The sequence below is a fragment of the Leptodactylus fuscus genome, chromosome 1 (assembly GCF_031893055.1).
Source record: "Leptodactylus fuscus isolate aLepFus1 chromosome 1, aLepFus1.hap2, whole genome shotgun sequence".
In the NCBI taxonomy this organism is placed as follows: Eukaryota; Metazoa; Chordata; class Amphibia; order Anura; family Leptodactylidae; genus Leptodactylus; species Leptodactylus fuscus.
Window position 1 is genome coordinate 75,117,115 of NC_134265.1, and position 20,892 is coordinate 75,138,006.

Here is a 20,892-nt window from a genome sequence, read left to right on the forward strand (position 1 = left end):
TGGACGGCCTATCCCGAGGCCTATCCTGAGTTTTGCAGCTTGGGCTCATGGCCCCTACATGGATCAGTGTAATACATGGTTGCGTGCACTGGGTGAAGCCCCAGTAGGAGAAGAACCACCCCTAAAGCCCCTTTCAGCTAATAATAACAATGTACTAATTTTAATGAAAAAGGAGCTGCAATGCAGAAAAAGAAAAACAACTTTGGAAAGAGTAGAAACCACCTTGCAATATACTGTCATTAGTTGATATCTATTTTCTACTGACAGACTCATTTAAAAGGAGCACAAGCATGCAAAGATTTTAAACCTATGTATATTCCTACAATATATTATTTCCTTTCACAAAATGGGAGGAAAATTGTAGCTAAAGTTGCATGGGGACTTATTGTATGTGACTTTTATGATCTCAGATGCTGCTAGAAGTCATTGCTCTACATAAATTGCTGTCTAACTCCAGCCTGCACTATTGTGACAACCACTAAAGAGTAAAATGTGTTTTAATCTATCAGATTTGTTTCATAGATTAATAATAATAATATTTTCATTTCCTAATTATCACTAAAGATGTAAAAGAATTCTGCAAAGCTCTAATATGAGTAATGGTATATTTATAGTGATGGAATATCCTGTTTCCTCAGCGGTCAGTTGCCATGGTAGATGTTAGCCCCATCACTGAATAACATCTCTATTTTTAAGCTATTATTTAACCACCTTGAACATTCATCATGTGTCAGGTTTTGTATCGATACGAGAATCAGCCTTAATCATCTTTCATAATTTCCTTAACATTTCATGCTATACATTTCACACACACACACACACACGCACGCACGCACACACACACATACTTGTAGATAACTCTCTCTCACACAGTATAGAACACAAGGGTTAGGTCTCATGCACACACACGTGTGCAGGCTGAGGCTATTCCAATGGGGGAGTCCAATGCTTTGTTCCATTACGATAATTATAGAATATGTCCTATCTGTGAGACCAGAATTGAACCAGATGGGAGATACTTGGATGCCATATGAGTGTACAGTATTCTGCTCTAAAATTTACTGTCTCCCTGAGCCTGCACACCAAGGCATGTACATGAGGCCTTAATCTTATGCTGATTTGCTCCATTTTTGACTGGACGCTGCTTGAGGTGTCAGGGTTTATCCAAGGGGTGAAGCTTAACAATGTTCTTGTCCAACTTTAGAGCAGGCACAGCAGACAAGTAGGCTCCTGCTTCAGCTGGACACAAGACAGTGAGGGAGGGCTGAGCTTCTAAGACATAGAAATTTCTTCATATACTGCTCACTTTTGACATTGTTAAGAGACAGAATAGAATCAAGGGTGTGGAGAGGTTGAAGGGAGGAAGTGCTAGGAATTTTGTGTGTTTTCTGTTTAGTGTTGCTTTAAATTCACTCCATATGGGTAAATTTGGTCATTCAATGCATTTTTATAAAATGAATAGTTGGCTAATGCATAGCAGTGCAAAATTAAATGTGGCTTGTACATTATTGGATAGTTTGTGTATTATTGTATATGTCTGGTTTACATAAAACGTTCAGTTCAATCACATATCTGCAGTAACCATAGCCATTTTTCATATCTAAGTGACTCTACTGACTATTGACAAAAAGCACAAAAAAGAAAATCAACGCCAAATAATAAAATGGTCATCCTGTATAAAAATAGATATCACTATTTATTTTTATCAATAAATTATAATATCACATTTACTGTGCATAAAATGTTTGGCACATGCAGTTCAGATGAATGCTAAATGTTATTGTTCATCATATACATATATATATATTTACTAGCATTACCTGCGACTTCGTCCGTGCCACCCTCACTCCCTGCGTCAATCACCACTTACACAGGCCCACACTCCCCCGCGCACCCATCCGCCTTCCCGGCGCATGTGCGGCATGGCCGAGCCAGTTTCCTTGCCGCACTGCACTGAAACCCGCCACTCCCATCCAGGCACAGCATCCGGTAGCCGACCGCGGCATGCAACAATGTCCCCTGCCAGTGCTACACATGCAAACTCCCCCAGGTGACCTCACTACCTATTCCCTCCCCCCATCCTCATCCCCCCCTTACCCCCAAAGCACACCCCCCCGGACCCCTGACTAACCCCCCCCCAGAACCCCCCCCCAAGCCACCTCCACCCCACCACTGCCTTCCCCCCACATTTAGCTGCCAACGTATGAGGCCGCGGCACTGGCTCCATAGGCTGCCCACACACCACCATGTACCAATAGGAGGTGCAATGAAATTCCCGCACTGACGGAGCCACCTTTTGACGGTGTCGATTTGTGGTGAGTTACCCACTTTTAGAATAGCCTATGTTTCCTTCCTGACCAATATGTAGCACTCTGTGAAATTTCCAAAAAGTCCGTGATTGACCCGCAAACATCCAAACTCACAAACATCCAAACCCATAAACTTTCATATTTATAATATTAGTAATATTAGTGGGATATATATATATATATATATATATATATATATATATATATATATACAGTATATATATATATATATATATATATATATATATATATATACAGTATATATATATATATATATATATATATATATATATATATATTTTTTTATTATTTATTTATTTTTTTCCCTGTTGCCCTTGTATTATATTATATAATTTCTATTTTACGATAGACATGTGTTTTTCCCAGGCATGTTCAACCCCTTTGTGACTAAGACATTTTTGAGTGCTCAGTTTTTATTCTGTATCTTCCAAAGCTATAACATTTAACACAGAGCAATATGAGGGCTTATTTTTTAATGACACCATTTAATATCCAGATAATATACTGTGAAGCTGGTAAAAATTCACAATGGTGTTGAAATAGAAATAAAAACATTATTGCAAAATTCTTTTGAGGGTCTTATTTTTACGCCATTTATTGTGTGCACATTACCAATATTCTGCGGGTCAGTACAGTTGTAGCAGTACCAAATTTCTTTAGTTTTTGTTATGTTTTAATACTTTTAACAACATTTAAAACTTAAAATTAATTTTTTTGTGTGTCTTATTTTGACATGTAACTTTTTTATATTCTTCTGTATGGTGTTTTGTAAGGGGTTCTTTTAGGCATGGCAATTTGTACTTTTTATTAATAGAATTTTGATCACTTTGTATTTCATTTTTTTGGATGCGAAATGACGAAAATATGGTGATTCAGCCATTTAGATTTTTTCCTGACACTGCATGCATGGTATAGATTAAATATATTTATAATATGAACATTTTCTGGCATATGAGGAAATAATATATAATATAGGGAAGGGGGAAGCTGTTTGGTACATGAAAATGAAATGGTCTCACCTGACCACAGCATTTGAGGAGTTAAATGCCTGAGATTTTTCTGAATGCAACAACCGCTGTCAGTAGAGATGAGTACTGTTCGGATCAGCCGATTCGAACAGCACGCTCGCATAGAAATGAATGGACGTAGCCGACACGCGGGGGGGTTAAGCGGCCGGCCGCCATCAAAGCGGAAGTACCAGGTGCATCCATTCATTTCTATGGAGCGTGCTGTTCGGATCGGCTGATCCGAACAGTACTTGCTCATCTCTAGCTGTCAGGTCTCCGCTATGTAAAACACCCAAGATGCTGTCTATATGCAGCCTGCTCAGCTTCTGAGCGGGCACCATATTTAAATAACCCAAGTCTTTGCTGTCCTCCCCTAACTACAGACAAAATGTGATAAAGTGGAAGATATCACTCAAGCAATTGGGGGAGGAAATGGGCGTCAGTTAGGAGTGATTATCTAGAACTGAAAGTGAAACCCCAGGAGCAGAAGGAATGCCCCAAAAGCTGTTTTCAGCTAATTTGCATAAGCATAAAATGCTGTTTTCATGAAAATGGTGCTGCAATGTAGAATAAGTAAAACATATTTTTTAAAGAGTAGAAGCTGCTCTGTAAGGTGTTCTCATTAGTTTGATATTGGTTTTCCTGCTGTCAGATGCCCTTTAAATCAAATTGTTAGAATCAATCTACATTTAAAACTGAAATCCTTAAATAATACTATTTTTATATTGGCCATAGAGCCTTACAATAAACTTTCAATCCAGTAGAGAACACTTTCAGCTTGTGCCATAAACACTAAAGTTCAACAGTATTTATGATCATTGCGTAGAATTACAATGAAAGGTAACACCTTCTTTATAGATATACAGTGATGGACATTGGTACTCCCAACACCATTCAGACCCAATTTAATAACTACCTCATACTGCAATCCCATAATCTGAGGAGGGTCCGGAATACTAGGACTGAAGAATTACTGAATATATTGGTGGACTGCACATCCATTAAACCAGGAATCAGCAATACATCTAGCAAGTACTGAGTTTACTTATGAATATTACTTTTGTAAGAGGATGGCTACTACTCAGCTAGCCCTCTCCCTTTCCTTCCTCTTCCTGCAAAATGACCATTCTATGACATAGATAAGGGCTAGGTAACCTTCGGCACTCCAGCTGTTGTAAAACTACAATTCCCAGCATGCATACCTGCTCTACTGTTCTAGGAACTCCCATGGAAGTGAATGGATCATGTTGGGAGCTGTAGTTTCAAAGCAACTGGAATGGTGAAGGTTGTTGACCTCAGACATAGAGCATGTTCTTAATATTCTTCCATACAAGCTAGTAGGTTGTTTTCTTATTTCTCTAAGGCTTGGTTTGGTATATATGCATGGTATATTCTAGGAAAGCTCCCATGATGCATGGTAAATGTGTCCATAGACTTACATTAGCCAAAGAAAGAATGTCCTAATAGCCTCTAACAGTATATATCAGTAATCTACTAACAAGGAGGATGAAATGATGTAGAGACTTCACTATCCCTCTCCCTTCATCTGTATCCCGTAAAGAACATATACATTTAACTTTTTTTTTTTTTTTTTACAGTGAGCCTTTGATGGATGTCACTGTATGATATCCATTAAACAAAGCCCATAAAAATGATGCGAACATAGCCCTAGTGTAGACTCAATGCTTATCCTGCATATACACTAGTTGATGGGTTTCTTGTATTCAAAATAAAAGACAGAAAATCATTTGCTTTTCATTTAGTCCAATTATTTGTGTGCAACCCTCCGATAGATATTTCCTCTCCTACGACTATGTGTCCATGACAACAATCTTCACATCTCAATGGTAGTTGAGAGAGGCTTTGAGATAAGAGGTTTCAAATAAAGAACTACTTCACCCACAACAAGCATGACATGTTGCTTCTCCTCATGCACAACAGCTAATGTAGGGTAATTGTTTAATTATGATAGATGACATTTTTTTTTTCCTTATTGTCTATCTAATGAGAACATTTTGCAATTACTTAATCGTACAGTTTGGTGTCTGAATTCTGCTGGTACTGTTGTACACTCATCTGCAAGTAAAGGGGGAATATGGACTTTTTTTTTTTTTTTCCACATTCCTATAATTTCTAAAGTTTGCATTAATATATAAAGTTGATTGTGAACATATAGTATATACGCAAATACATAACTTGAAAAAATTGATTCAGACACCTTTATTAACTTTACTGGGAGCCTCACATGATCAGATGTCAGCTCCAGTTAAATCTCATATAACATTATGACTTCAGGTACTAGTGTGCCAGTTAGCCATGGCAATACACAGTTGGGCAGATTGACTAGTTCTGTGTTAAACTAATACAGTGCAATCTTACACTACATAGTTACATAGTAGATGAGGTTGGATGAAGACATCAGTCCATCAAGTTTAACCTATAACCCTACAATCCCTTTGCTCTAGAATTCTAGAGCATTGTTATTCGTAAACCTGCCCCAGTGTTTCTACAGATCCATATTACACACCTGTAGACTCTTTGCCTGCTGTGTATGTTTCCCTTCAGAGGCCCTATAGTCTCCTAGCATAAGCTATATTACATGACTCTTTATTGAAAATTGTAGAACAATATTTGGCAAGTTATTTTATTTTACAATTTTTGCCTTCTTTACCCATCATAACTAAAAATGATACTGATACACGTGGTCTATCAAAAAAGATATGGAGAGAAATTCACATCTAATAACATAAAAACAGTTCATAGAACTAAAACTCTTCACTTTTTTTGAGGTGCACCTGTTGCCTGTTACAAAAGGAAGGCAGCTATTTGCACGTAGGCTCACATCCCTCCTGACCATTCAAGATTTATTGAATGACACTTCATCCTAGTTACATCTCCTGACCAAGTAGTCATTATAGCCATTCTTCTTGACATGTTTACTACATGATGTAATGAATAGTGAAATGTCATGTAACATAAGATGGGACTTAAGGCACCACAGCTGTCAGTATTGGTGAGAGGCTCCTGGGAGTTGGTTCATGGTATACTCTCAGTAGTTTCTACTAGTAGTGCTCAGTCTCACAATCCATTCTATTAGCAAACTACATTAGATAAATGCTTACTCTGAAATTACAGCCGGTAAATGTGAGCTGTATCAACATGTGCTGGACACAGCATGGTTATTCTTTAAATTGTAATGGTTGGTATTGAACATATACACTTTTTCTATGGACCATTGTATGCTCTATTTTTGATTGTACATGTATTCACACTGCCATGAAAATATCGACCTCAACTTTAAATAACATGTACACCTAATGTAAGACTTTATTTCATATTTAATTTCATTTTTTTATTTTTATTTTAATATTAGGTATGAGATGTTTTAGAATGCGTATTCTAGAATTTATGCTTAAAATACCTACACATAAGTAGATGAAAAATATAGAAAGAAATTTGGGTTCCAGGGCTCTAAATGGGAAATCTAGAACTTCTGTAGATTTTAAAACTTTATTTGTGGTACATATAGAAATTTTTTTGACTAACAAAAAGTTCTAAATGAATTTTTCAACATTACCTCCATTTTACCCTTTTAACCATCATATAATATACAAATGATCTGCTACATTTAATAATAAAAAAACAAAACAAGGGGCAACGCAGTGGCTCAGTGGATAGCACTGCAGCCTTGCAGCACTGGAGTCCTGGGTTTGAATCTCGTTAAGGACAACATCTGTAAGGAGTTTATATGTTCTCCCTGTGTTTGCCTGGATTTCCTCCCATACTCCAAAGACATACTGATAGGGAAAAATGTACATTGTGAGACCTATATGGAGCTCACAATCTACATTTAAAACAAAAAATGCTTAAATACAGTGGATGCAATTGGTTTTCCACCAGGTTTAGATTTCATAATACACAAAAATTGAACATGGCTGAGACAAGCCTGGTTGGTCGTTCTAGCTGTAGTTTTATGCTGGCCAAACACTATTGATAGATATTGATAGATGAGTGTTTGGCCAACATCTATTTTTCCCTTTCCTTATATACACATGCACTTGTGTGTGTTTGCAATTGGGATAGGGGAAGTCTCTGCCAGACACTTCTAGTGGGGGCTTATCTCCCATCGAAATTGAACCATCCTCAGGGTCTTTCGAGAGCAAGATGCTGACTACATGTTACTCTTTTTCCCAATATTCCAATATCATAATGGAAATCCACCTTTGAATTACTGTGCCGTGTTCCTTCCCCTCAGGTCCTGTACTAGGTGTACAGTATATCAGTTTTGCTTGCTCATGTGATATTATAATCTAGCCTGTATTAAAGTAACTCTCTTGGTAAGATTTGGGGAGATTGTTTACGTCTATATATTGTCAACTATATGCCATATGGGGACGCAGTAATGGCATTACATTACACATAATAACACTTGGAATTCCCAGTACAGGATACCAGAGATACCCTTGAATTGCTCTATAACATTTAGATCACATACAAGCCAAGAAAAATAGAAAATATTGTGGCCTGTTCCACGTCTCTATAATGTGGTGACATTTTAGCGTTCCTGTTAGGGCATGACATGGACCTAGGGTTAGTTCAGTTAGCTCGAACTGCTTAGAATTCAGGTCTTAATGTAGATCCTACTTTTGGGACCATTTAAAAGAGTATAAATGAAGTTACTTTCAAAAGGTGTGCCGCAAAGAAAAGCGGTATTACTCACAGCAAGATTTTCTGTGTCGCTTATCATTTTAGTGAATAAACACAACCATATTAGATCCAGTGCAGGCATTAGCATTAGATTCCCCAAGGCATCATATTGTACGTGCAACATTTTACGTCTTCATAGTCTTCTAGTTACCATCTAGTTTACAAAAATAATCTACCTTTTTTTCTAATTTTTGTTTGCTTTACTATGTTACTATTATGTTACTTGTAGAAAGTAGTAACTGAAACTACTAAAACATTTTATACTTACAGTTATTCATGGTGGATAATGGAGCGGATGACTGGAGAATAGCCATGACCTACGAGCGGATCTTCTTTATCTGCCTGGAAATACTAGTGTGTGCAATTCATCCTATACCAGGAAATTACACATTCACATGGACAGCACGACTTGCCTTCTCCTATACCCCCTCCACAGCAACAGCTGATGTGGATATTATTTTATCTATACCAATGTTCTTAAGACTTTATCTCATTGCCAGAGTTATGCTTTTGCATAGCAAACTTTTTACTGATGCCTCTTCTCGAAGCATTGGAGCACTAAACAAAATAAACTTCAACACACGTTTTGTAATGAAGACTTTAATGACAATATGTCCTGGAACAGTACTGTTGGTTTTTAGCATCTCCTTATGGATAATTGCTGCATGGACTGTTCGCGCTTGTGAAAGGTAGGCCTCTTTTTTGGATCTCTATTAATGGCTTCTATTTATATCTGAATATGCTTAATGCATACTTAATAATTTAGAATCATTCTTCTACTTTGACATGAATGGTGAAGCAAGATTAGTGGGTGTATTTTCATAGAGTACTTTGTAAAAGGCTGTGCCATTGGTTGTATGCAGCTCCTACGCAGACAAGTGTGTCTCCATGACTATAGACTACAAATAAACCAGGTAGTCAAACCTGCAGTCTTTAGTCATGCTTTTCCATTTTACTCAATTTTCCTGTCTGTAAATGAGTAAAAAGAAAGAGAATGGATTATGACTTCAGGTTCAGAATATATAAGGTTTGTTTGTAGTCCACAGCCATGAAGATACTTTGCTGTCCATGTTTCAATCAATACTATTTGCGAAGTCATTTCATTTATGTATTTCTAGATACATTATAGCAATTAAAAATGTTTTAGAAATTGTATGTAGTGTTTAAAGAGGTTTCCCAGGATCTCCAGGGCTCTGTGTCTATCCATAGACCATGTTTGCTATTGCAGTGCATCCCTATACAATAAATAGGTCTGCAATATAATAGCAGGCACAACTAGTGGACAGACAAGGTACTGTTTTTTAGATCAGATCTTTGTTTCTAATCCAGAAAACTCTGTTAGGTTATAGTTGCTAGAAATCTAATGGCTAATATTTGTTCAAGGTTCCTACTGCCTTTACGTACATGTAGACAATGGAACTGAACACTTGAAACAAATTTGTAAAGTGTATAAAGCTTAGCCCCTGCACTGCCATCAACATAACTAAGTCAGGTTTTCATTATCATTTTTTTCACATGGGGTGTATAGGGGAGCAGTGTTATACTAGGCACCAACTTCACCATACCATATGTTATAAGGTATGTTAAGGGTGAGGGTACATAATGTACATGTACGCTATAGTTATAGCTACCTCTATCATACATCTTGAGAGTCCTTAAGGTGCATCCTCATTTAGAACATACCTTAACAGTGGGAGTCAATGGTGGGGGTTGCCATCAGTGTACGTCCACATTCAGATGGTTGTAATATGGCAGAGTGCAGAAGCCATATCATTTGTGCTAAGAGCAGTATTGATTCCTTTACATGGCAGTAAGACAATTCCAGAACACGTTCTTTGCATATGACTGTCTCTGTGCTGAACAGCATTATACCAAATGTTGACCTTGGCATTAGAGCGAATGTACTTATTTGGGCACACTATCAAATGTTTCCCCACCCCAGTGGGACAGTGTATGTAACTAGTGAGCCAAGCTATGTGTTTTGTACTTTGTGAGATCCTAGTTCTGGTATATAATCTTCTTTTCTTTATCTTTTTTTTTTCTGTTACCGCTCATGAAAACGAGTTTATAGCAAACCCCTGTTACCATAGTTACCAAGAAAAGCAGCAATAGTCAAAACAAGTCATTAGGGAAAATCTTTTTATGCGATAAAAAAAAATTTGAATTAAGTTCCATGACATAGGAAATATTTAAACATGTTGATATAAGTAACGTATGGCAAGTTTACTAGTTGTTTATTGTATGTAAAAACAACTATTTGACTTTGCAAGCCTGGGTTCCTATATCCTAAATTGTATTTATAAGGCACATGCACAGGACTGAGTGGGACATCCAAGGGGGGTTCTGATGCCAATATTTATAGTGCAGGTCCTATCCTGCTCAGATTGTAATGGAATGAAGCCTCCATACAGATTACCGTAATGCAAAATGCACTTGGGCAACACTCAGAAGTCATCTAAGTGGGATCCGAATGTCTTCTTTTAAAAAAATTGACACCTACTCGACCTGTACTCCGTTGTGTGTATGGCTGAGTTCATATCTGCATTGTCATTTTCAATTTTTTGTTTAGTCATAAGACCAGAAAAACAAAAATTACAGTATCCAGGAACTGTTACATGACAAACACCAACAATGCCTGATAGACCCCATTTACATAGTGGGGTCCAAGAGATTCTGTCATGGTGTTGATCACTTTAACTGAAAAAATTGTGATGCATGACAGAATATACAGTGGAGCCTTTGACTAGATGTGAGAATGTGGCCATTTTACACCCCCCCCCCCCCACCACCACCACCACCACCACCACCACCACCACCACACACACACACACAATTTGAGCACAAATGTATTAGGTTTTATCTGCACTGCTATGTAACACCACAGATGGAATACTGTGAAAACTCTGTAAGTACAGATAATGTAGTTGGTGTTACATACAATTCCAGGTAACATCTCAAATAAGACCCTAATAATGCTCCCGAGTACAGATAATGTAGTATTTGTTACATGCAGTCCTGTGTCACACCACAGATAACACAGTGATAACTCTGAGTACGGATAATATAGTTTATGTTACCTGCAGTCCTATGTAACACCACAGATAACACAGTGATAACTCTCCGAGTACAGATAATATAGTATATGTTACCTGCAGTCCTTCCAACCACGACCAGGCTGTATAATCTACATCAGTCCAAGCGAAGATCACTCCGCACAGAAAACTAATGATTATGATTATGAATAGAGATGAGCGAACAGTAAAATGTTCGAGATTCGATATTCGTTTCCAGTAGCCCCTCAATATTCGACTAGTCGAATCGAATATCGAATCCTATTATACTCTATGGGGGAAAAATGCTCGTTTCAGGGGTAGGCAACGTTTTATCAAATTGAACTTACCAAGTCCACGAGTGAGGGTCGGGCTGGATCCTCCGTCTCCTCCTGGTCTTCTCCGTGCAGTGTCCCCGCTGCGTCTTCCGGCTCTGAATTCACTCTGCCAGGCATCGGGCCTGGGCAGAGCCGACTGCGCATGCCCACGACATGTGCAGTCAGCTCTGCCCAAGCCCTATGCCTGGCAGAGTGAATTCAGAGCCGGAAGACGCCGCGGGGAAGCTGCACGGAGAAGACTTCTAAAGGTAGGAGAAGAACCAGGGTTGATTGGCCGACTGTATAGCATTCAGCCAATCAACACTGGTTCTGCAACAAATTTTTCCATTCGAATAGCGAGTGGTACTCGATCGAGTACGAGTATTTCGAATACCGTAGTATTCAATCGAACACCTACTCGATCGAATACTACTCGCTCATCTCTAATTATGATGTCTTCCTTCTTTCTTCTTCTGTTCCTTAGCTGCTATGGACTCCTAGTATATCTTCTCTTCTCAGGATATGTGTGTCTACGTCTGTAATATATTACTGTGTATTATCCTGTTTCTGCATTACTATGCTGCTGTAACATGCTGAAATTTTCCCACTGTGGGACTATTAAAGGATTATCTTATATAACTTCACAGATAACACAGTGATAACTCCCCCAGTACAGATCATGTAGTATTTGTTATCTGCAGTCCTATGTAAAACCACAAATAACACCAATAACACACAGTGATAATAGATAACACACAATGATATCACTCTTTTAATCAAACATTTGTCATACTGTGTGTTATTTGAGCTGTTACACAGATATGCAGATGACATGAACTACATTTTGTGAAATTGGGGACTATACATCAAGACGAGAATACACTCACCACCAAATTTACAGGCTGATCTGTTGGCTGTGAGGTGAGCGTGGGGCAATAAGTTCGGGCACTCTGCAGCCATATTTTCAGCCCAAGAAAAAGGGCATCTCTGTGGGTGCTCCCTGTGTGATATGTTCCTGCCACTAGTCCCTCTCTATATTACTGCTGTATTAGTAACAGAATGGGGGATTGGTTCAGCAGATACGTGCAACACCATTAGAGATAACACAGGATCCACCATTAGCGATAGCTTATAGGGACAATTGAGCTCTTTCTCCCATTCATTGCATAATGTACATGGCACATGGCTTACCCACCACATTCTCTCCATACGTAGTTTCTTGACTTGGGCTTTTTATGCCCTTAAGACTGCTGTATAACAAAACAGAAACTGCGACAATAAAACAAAAGTGTAAAATAATATATACACTGATGTTGGGTTCACACCAGCATCTGGACTCCATTCTCAGGTTTCCGTTTTCTGCATGCAGAAGACGGAAACCTGTCATGCCAAGTCCGGCTGTGAGCGCCGGTGAGAGTTTTATGCTCTCTGCGGCAAAACCGTTTTTTTTAAACCGGACACAGAGTACTGTTGTCTGACTCTGTGTCCAGTTTAAAAAAAAAACGGTTTTGCCGCGGAGAGCATAAAACACTCACCGGCGCTCACGGCTGGACGCTTTTCAAAGCCATTCAAATGAATGGGTTTGAAAATTGACTGCAGGTTTCCGTTTCCTGCCCAGTTTTGCGCAGGAAACGGAAACTTGCAGAACGGACTCCCGGGCGCAGATGTGAACGAGCCCTTAGAAAATAAAAAATCCCTACATTGTTTCCTCTATCTTAGCCATAGAGAGTGTTATCGTGAACTGCATCTAATGTTCTGTGATTGTGATGTAGAGTATACAGTGGGGATACATTAATAGGAGGAATGGAGCTTCCATCTCAAAGCCAAATACATTTCTATAGACATATCCTGATCTCTTATGACTGTAAAGTAAATTTGTACTTTAGTAATTAAGGCAGCCTTGGAGGAAAACTCGAACTATGTGGATCTCTATGGGCCTTAATGTTCTGGCATTTTAGATTATGTTATTAGAACCTCTTTCCTGATTACCTCTGAGACCAGTCAGCAAAGTTACATTTTGATGATTCAGCATATAAGTTGCTTACTGTCTCCAATTACTACATCAGAAGCTCATTGGTTAATTAACTTGTATTTTATCTTTCTACTAGACAGAATTAAACTTACTTTTACATAAAGCCATCGTATTGTCACCCCAAAAACTTATGGTTAAAGATCTGTGATTTTGTGCTTGCTAAAAAATTACCAAAACATAAAATGAATCATATAAATGATAAAAAAATAAGCACACGTATGTTCAGACTCAATCTCCACAATCATTTTTGGCTATGCAGCAGTCTTGGTAAAATTGAGGGTTGCAGTGTTGGAATTCTTCACATTCTTCTCAGAATAACACTGAGGTAATGTAATATTTAAGAAACCAAAAGTCTTTATGGAGTCCTGGCCTTTTATAGCACACCAGCAATATTTGTTAACCTTGTGATACTGGTCTATGGAGTGGATTCAGATACATTTCTGATTATACATAATATAGTATATTCACTAAGCAATATGAATTAGATTTCTGAAAACCTCCTCTACCTTTAAAAGGGAAAATATATGCAGCCTATGCAGTGTACCGCACAAGATTAAGTGTCATAATAAACCATACCTCCAACCCTAGTCATGACCCTGCCCATTCCCAACCATACCCTACACAGCACAATGGCAAAATTGTCCGCTCCTTGTGCCCCCCAAAAGTATAATGGTCCCCTCCTTGTGGCCCCCAACAGAATAATGGTCCATAACAGAAAAATACATAGAAGAAACAATAAAAGAAGTCATATTAACTGCCCTTAGCTCTCAGAGTCCACACCTGTCTCTGCTGCGGCACCTTGGGAACAGTAGGCTCTGGACACAGATAGGATTGAAGCTGGGACATAGCTCCTGCCACCCAAGAGAGATTCATCATGTATGAAAGACTATGTAGTTCTCAGTCGCTAGTTCATTAAATTCATAAAATAGCACTCCCAAACATATTTTTGTTCTATGGACAGTTAGAAAGGTACATAATGAAAATTGTAATGCAGATAATCTTCTTACCGGAGGCTGTACTGTCTCTTCTGGTCCTGTGTCATGTGACTGATACTCTGACTCTCCTATTGAAACAGTGTTTCATGTATGGATCAGAAGTCTATAGGTCTCTCTATTCATCTCATAGGAACAATAAGAGAAATTGACTTCCTGTCCATGCAATAGAAAATGGGGCACATTAATACCATCCAACTTTGCACTCTTTTGTCTTAAATTACAAAACCCATTCATAGTTTTAGACATATTTATGAATCTTTCGTACAGATCTTCAAAAGTATGGAGTGTTTCTAGAAGCACCAAAACTCTAACTCAAACACCATTCAACTAAAAGTGTCGAGCTTCACCATGAGACAAATATTTGGTGCACAACATGTAGCCAAAATCTGTAGCCTAAAATTTTGAAACAATATTTGGCGCATGAATGAAAAACCTTACATTTTTGGCTCAAACTAAGCGGACAATGATCATCTCTCACTTATTGAGCAGACAAATATGTGGCCAATGACAAGAATTTATGACGCTGAAAGTAAATTGTCGTAAATTCATAAGTTTACGCCATTTTAAATGTGGTCTATTCTGCACCATATTCCTTCTTTTCTGTTTCAGAAATGAGTCGTAAAGTTAGATACTTTAAACCAAGTCTATTCTGGTGCACGTTTTTCAAAAGTGTCGATCCTGTTGTATTATTATGTTGTTCATAAATATGTCGTAAATGCCGTTCACCATAAATTTTGCCACAGATGTGAACAAAAAAGTGTCGGACTACTATTGAGAAATATGTCCCACTGTGTCAATTGGAGAGCCTTGTTGCTGGTCAACAGCTGAAGACCAGAATGGCGTGGATGACTCTCAAATGCAGCCACTGGTACATTACAAATCGGTTTGCATAACTTAACAGGAGAATAATATTTTTATCGGAATGCTACTACTATTATAAAAAATCTAAAAAATCAAAAACAGGCAAGGAAATCTATTTCTTCTGTTGAGAGGATGAATGAGCGTTATGGACCACACTAGTCACAGCAGCAATATTGCAAGTTAATAAGACACTGCATAGCAATGATCATTCTCTTTCACCCTACTTGTTGTTATTTTAAGAGTCAGTGCTCCTGGTGACTCATTAAAAGAAGACACCTGCCAAGAACATTACCCTCCACCAGCTCTACCCGAATGACAGCTTCAGCTTGAAGCTCAGCTGGAATCTTAGGAAGTTCCCTTATAAGACCTAGCAACAGAAAAAAGGAGATTGTTCCACTCAACTGGAGTCCACATAGCACATTATTGAAGAATAGACAGATTTCTCAAGCCTCAGCAAAAGTTCAACCATTGCTAATTGCTTTATGGCTTCCCATGTTGAATGAGGCGCTCCAGGAAGTAAATTGTTCACGTTTAACACTGGGGGTGGTATGTTAGATATATAACAAATGTATTGTGTATCATAAGCTGGGAAATAGGGTCATGAAACAGATGAAACTGCACCTTTATTGGAGATTGTTGAGATGACCAGCAAATGATTGTATTGCATCTAATCTTTTTATTGCCCGGCATGGCAATACAGAGCTGTTATATTGGGAAGGCATTGATTTTCTATGATAGAAAATATAATTAAGTACAACTGGGAGTCTTTATAAGGACAACCTTTATTCAGTGGCTTAATACAAAAATCCTGCTTAAAAATACACCTGCCATTGAAATCAATGGGATCCGGTCATTTCCTTTTTCCCCAAGTGGTTTGTTCCCACTCGTGGAAAAAAAGAAGCGGCATGCCCTTTCTCCAGGCGGATTCAGCTTCGGATATCTGCCTCACGACACCTCCCTCCAACTACTCCCATTTATTTGGGCCAAATTCGGAGCAGAATGCCACGACTGGATGCCAGGGCAGCTAGCCGTTTTTTTTATTCGGAATCTGAGGCGACCTCCGCATCAGATTCTGTGCCAAAGAACCCTGTCTGAACCTGGCCTTACTCTGCTACAGTCCTTTTGCTATGGACGTTAACAACGGTAGTGTGCATGTAGCCTTATATACTTACACTTGTAGAGGAGGTGAGCTCAACATGTCTCTGTGCCTTGTTCTTAGAATCCAATACAAGTATGAATAGAGCTCAGAAAATCAAATAGAACACATGATACGTTTTATTATAGCTATATGCATCTAATATCAGTGCCATAATAAATACCACTCAATTCCTGTCAGCTTATTGAAGATGCGGTGTGAATCATATAACCATATAACAAATTGATATAGAAGTATTCTCGAAGTCAACAGTGCAAAAATAAAACTAAAAAAAACCCAACTTATAGGTAATAAATTGACACAGTATCAAATGTGGGGGAACCTATATATAGTGATGCAAAAGCAAAAAAGCAGCACTCCAATATCCAAGTGAAAAATCATTCTGATATTTTATTCACCATTACATGCGTGCAACAATTCTGTTCAGCTCATTGAAGCCATTCTCAATTTAGTGATAGCTACCCCTGCGTGCAACCTAAGGCAGTATGACCCCTACTCCAGTCAACCTACAACAAAAGTGAGTAATCATACTGACAAGGGCATAGCGGCATGAGTTACATGCCGAGAGGACTAATAGTGCTGTGTCTCAGGGTACAGAAAGGACTCGATGGAGCAATGAACACCTGTATGGGCAGTGTAATGGTGTCTGCGGAAATCAGGTTGATCTCAGTAAAGGCAGTCTGTCTGAAGTTTTGATCCCTTGAAACTGCTGACAATGCTATATAAAAAAGGCAGCATAAACATGCTTGAGGCGGTTGCAGTGCGGGTAGCATCCAATCCACACATTGCAGAAAAATACCCACAGCGGAAATGCTGTTATTTCCAAAGCCATTGCATTTTTGGAAATAACAGCATGTCAATTATACCTATTGAAAAACCGGCAAATACACATTCATATCATGTATGTGCTTTCCATGCAGTCATAGATGCACATGTTCGTGTGCATGCATCCTTATGATATTCACACACAACTGTAGTTCTTTTTACTGTTCTCAAAAACGGATCCATATTCTGCAAATACTGTATTTTTCAGACTATAAGAAGCTCTTTTTTTCCCCAAATTTGGGAGGAAAATGGGGCTTCCTCTTATGGTCCGAATGTGGACCATAAGGATGTCGGAGGAGCGGAATTGCAGCATCACCACGCTCCTGCCGCCACTGGTTTCCTGCAGCGGCAGGAGTGTGATGGTGCTGTGGGCCCTGGCAGCTACAACCTTCCCTGGCATCCGTCGTTCTATTACAGCTGATGCCGGGTCTGTAAAGATAATGGCAGCCACTCTACTTCAAAGCCGTCACCATAGCAACCGGGTCATAGCATACAGCGGATACACCAGAGCTAATGCCCCCGATCAGAGTTTTCTCTGATCGTGGGCATTAGTACTTAAAGTACCCCCTAAAGTTTAAAAATAGCCGCCAGTGTCGGTAGCTACCAGGGTAGCAGCGGTTGCCACAGGGCCCGGGATATTAGGGGGCCCGGCGACAGTCGCTATCACTGTGGTTTGTTTATTTATTTATTTATTTTCTAATAGGCTGTTACCTGCTGGAGTAACTCCAGCAGGTAATGGGCCCTATTTACTTACCGATCCTGGCTCCTGCTCATGGCCGCCGTGGCTTCTCCTTTTCAGACCCCCAAGTATAATGATCGGAGGCCCAGGGGAGGTGAGGGAACATAAAAAACAGTATTACTTACCTCTCCTGGCTCCAGGCAGGCTTCAGGCTTACTTGTTTGACGTCCCTGATGTCAAATGATTGGGAGGAGGGCTCCATGTCAAAAGTTTGTCATGGGGCCCCACCATTCCTAGTTATGCCACTGGTCCTGTGCATTTTATAGTCCTAAAAATATGATATATGTCCACATTGCATCAGATTATGGATCCCATACACTTGTATGGGCGAGTCTGTACCACAAATAAGGAGCGGAATAGCACCTGTTCCATATTTTGCAGATGGTTTCTATGCCATAGACAGTTGTCTGTAAAACTATGGATGTCTGTATGGGATCATAGAAAGAATTGAGTCTGTCTACTCTACACAATTACGGATCTGTAATTGTGGACAATAGATTGAAAACCGCTGTGGTTGTTTACATGGGGCACTAGACTGAAAGGAGAGATAATATAAGGAAAGTATAAAGACCAGGTGCTACTATTCCTTTTTTAAACCCTCTCCAGGTTTTGGATTGGAAATTGAATACAAAAGGCTGAACATTGAGACTTAGCGTTTTCCTACTGTCAGTGAGCTGGCTGAACTCAAATCTAAGGCCCCATCAATGCCGGGCTGATTTGTGTCCTGTCACTGCGCCATGCAGTATTTAACAGATGCAGCAGATGGTTTTTACAGTTGCCTTTTATATCTGTTATTGCACAATAGCACATTATGTTATGTTATGGTTTTTTTTTTTTGTGGAGTTGGCATTGACATAGAAATCATACAAAGGAGTGCAATGTTAGTGTCAGATGTGGCGAGTGTTGTGTGTAGAACGGCTGAATAGATCATTAGTACTAATTTAGATCCCATTGTATACTTTATCACACAGTTTATGTACATCATTTTGTGCTGTTAAGGTCAAAGCAAAGTTTTTCATGTTGGTTTGCTTGAGGGTGTATCAAGTGTGGCGGTTTGCTACGGCTAGCGATCATGTTTCTACAATTACTGTAAAAGTAGGTGTTAAATATTCATTGAGACAGGTATCAAGCTGTTTCGCTGTCACCTTGATTTATGGTTCGGAAAGAATATGGAGGGCGAGCTTGTTGTTTCAACCAAAGTTTCAAATGAGTAAAAGTTAATTGGAGTAAGTCGAAGCCTAAAATGTTCTTCTAAATCATTCATAAATAATACACTTAAAAGCCTCTGTAGCGTAACACAAGTTGTTCTAGTTTATTGATATGTGCACCTTTCAGCAATGTCATTGCACCTTTTTTATAATCACATAATGCACTTACCTGGATGACAAAGACATGTGGCCATATGCAAGTATATAAGGAAACTAGATTGTAGATCTGTTGTGGATGGACAAATAAGAAACATGCCTATGACTTAGGAACAGAAAAATATATGCTGCACGGGTATGGTGATGTCTTCTTATTTTGTTGTATGGACTAATGGGTATGCTCTTCCTCATGTAAAGACTCATCTCTGAGTACCCTTTAGGCTAAGGCCCTACGGGATGTCTGCAGCAAAATAGCGCTGCGTGAAAAAAAATGGCGGCAACACATCGCCGTTCTTCCCGCAGCACTTTAGACAGAAACTTCATGAAGTTTTCCTCCGTGGACTTTCTGTTACAATAATACCTATGGGGAAACCGCCGGTATTTACGTAGGTATAATTGACATGCTGCGATTTCCAAAAAAGCAACGGTTTTAGAAATCACAGCGTGTCTGCACCGCGGTTTTTACTGCAAAGTGGGCATGGGATTCGCTAGAATCCCATCCACTTTGCCCTTACTATAAAATGCCATTTTTCCCTGCAACGTTTCCGCTGTGGGCAAATCGCAGCGTTTCCGTCCCATGGGGACCCGGCTTAGGCTCCATTCAGATCACATTTTTATATCTGTTTAATAGAACCGTTCAATGGATGCAAAAAAAAACGGACTCAAAAAATTAACGGATGCAAAAAAAACCCAAAAATGGTTAAAAAAAAAATTTTCTTTACGTCCTTCTGAAAAAAACAGATTTGTTTTTCTTTAACGTTGATGTCTATATAAACAGATGACCATTCATTTGCATCTGTATGTTGCATCCATTTTTTGCATTCGTTAAACAAATCTCCTAAATGGATGTAAAAAACATGAATCTGAATGGAGCCTAAACCTTGTCGCTGCTGTCTCTGCTACTAGCCGACCGTATTCTCGGTAATCGGATGAGTGTTCTCTAATTGAAGAGAGAGAGGTCACTAAGAAGCGTAAGTGCTGTGCATATTGCTTACAGTGGTATCTTGTATACACAGAAGGGGCAGAAGTTAAGGCAGATCATGCCATGTACTCTGTTGTGTTTGTACACTACTTATCTGTCAATGTAACTTTATAATATTGTGCCGGAGAAGAAAGACAATCAATCATTGATTTTGTAAAATGCCTTACAAATATATAGGAGGAAGTTTTCATGCCATTTTTCTGGCTATTTTTTGGGCACAGCATTTTGTACCAATGATTTGCAACATTTTCCCTTTTTCGTGCCTTTTAAAAAAACAAAAATGAAAAAAACAAAGCAATGAAAGGTCATTCAAAAATGTTTTTATGCGAAGACTTTTCATTTGTTTTTGTTGTCTTTTGTGATAAAATATCAAACTATATCAGTTTAAGCCATTGCAGAAGTTCAGGTTAACTACATCTGTACATGTGGACAATGGGGAACCACTTTCTTAAGGCTGTTCCTACATGTTAGGGACAAAAAAAAATAGCACTTTAATGATATCATAACCTTTAACTCTGCAACTGTAT

The 20,892-nt window shown here is 38.9% G+C and overlaps 1 protein-coding gene across 2 annotated transcripts in view; it reads left to right on the plus strand.

The window, feature by feature from the left end:
• The window catches only part of KCNN2 (potassium calcium-activated channel subfamily N member 2), a 138,403-nt gene that overhangs the window by 12,905 nt on the left and 104,606 nt on the right, over positions 1-20,892 (plus strand). For both annotated transcript variants that reach the window (XR_012715529.1, XM_075272245.1), the window contains exon 3: positions 8,315-8,733. Coding sequence is in view for 1 of the 2 variants with exons in the window: in XM_075272245.1 (XP_075128346.1) it covers positions 8,315-8,733 (419 nt within the window). In the remaining variant the exon portion in view is untranslated. The remainder of the gene's footprint in view (positions 1-8,314; positions 8,734-20,892) is intronic.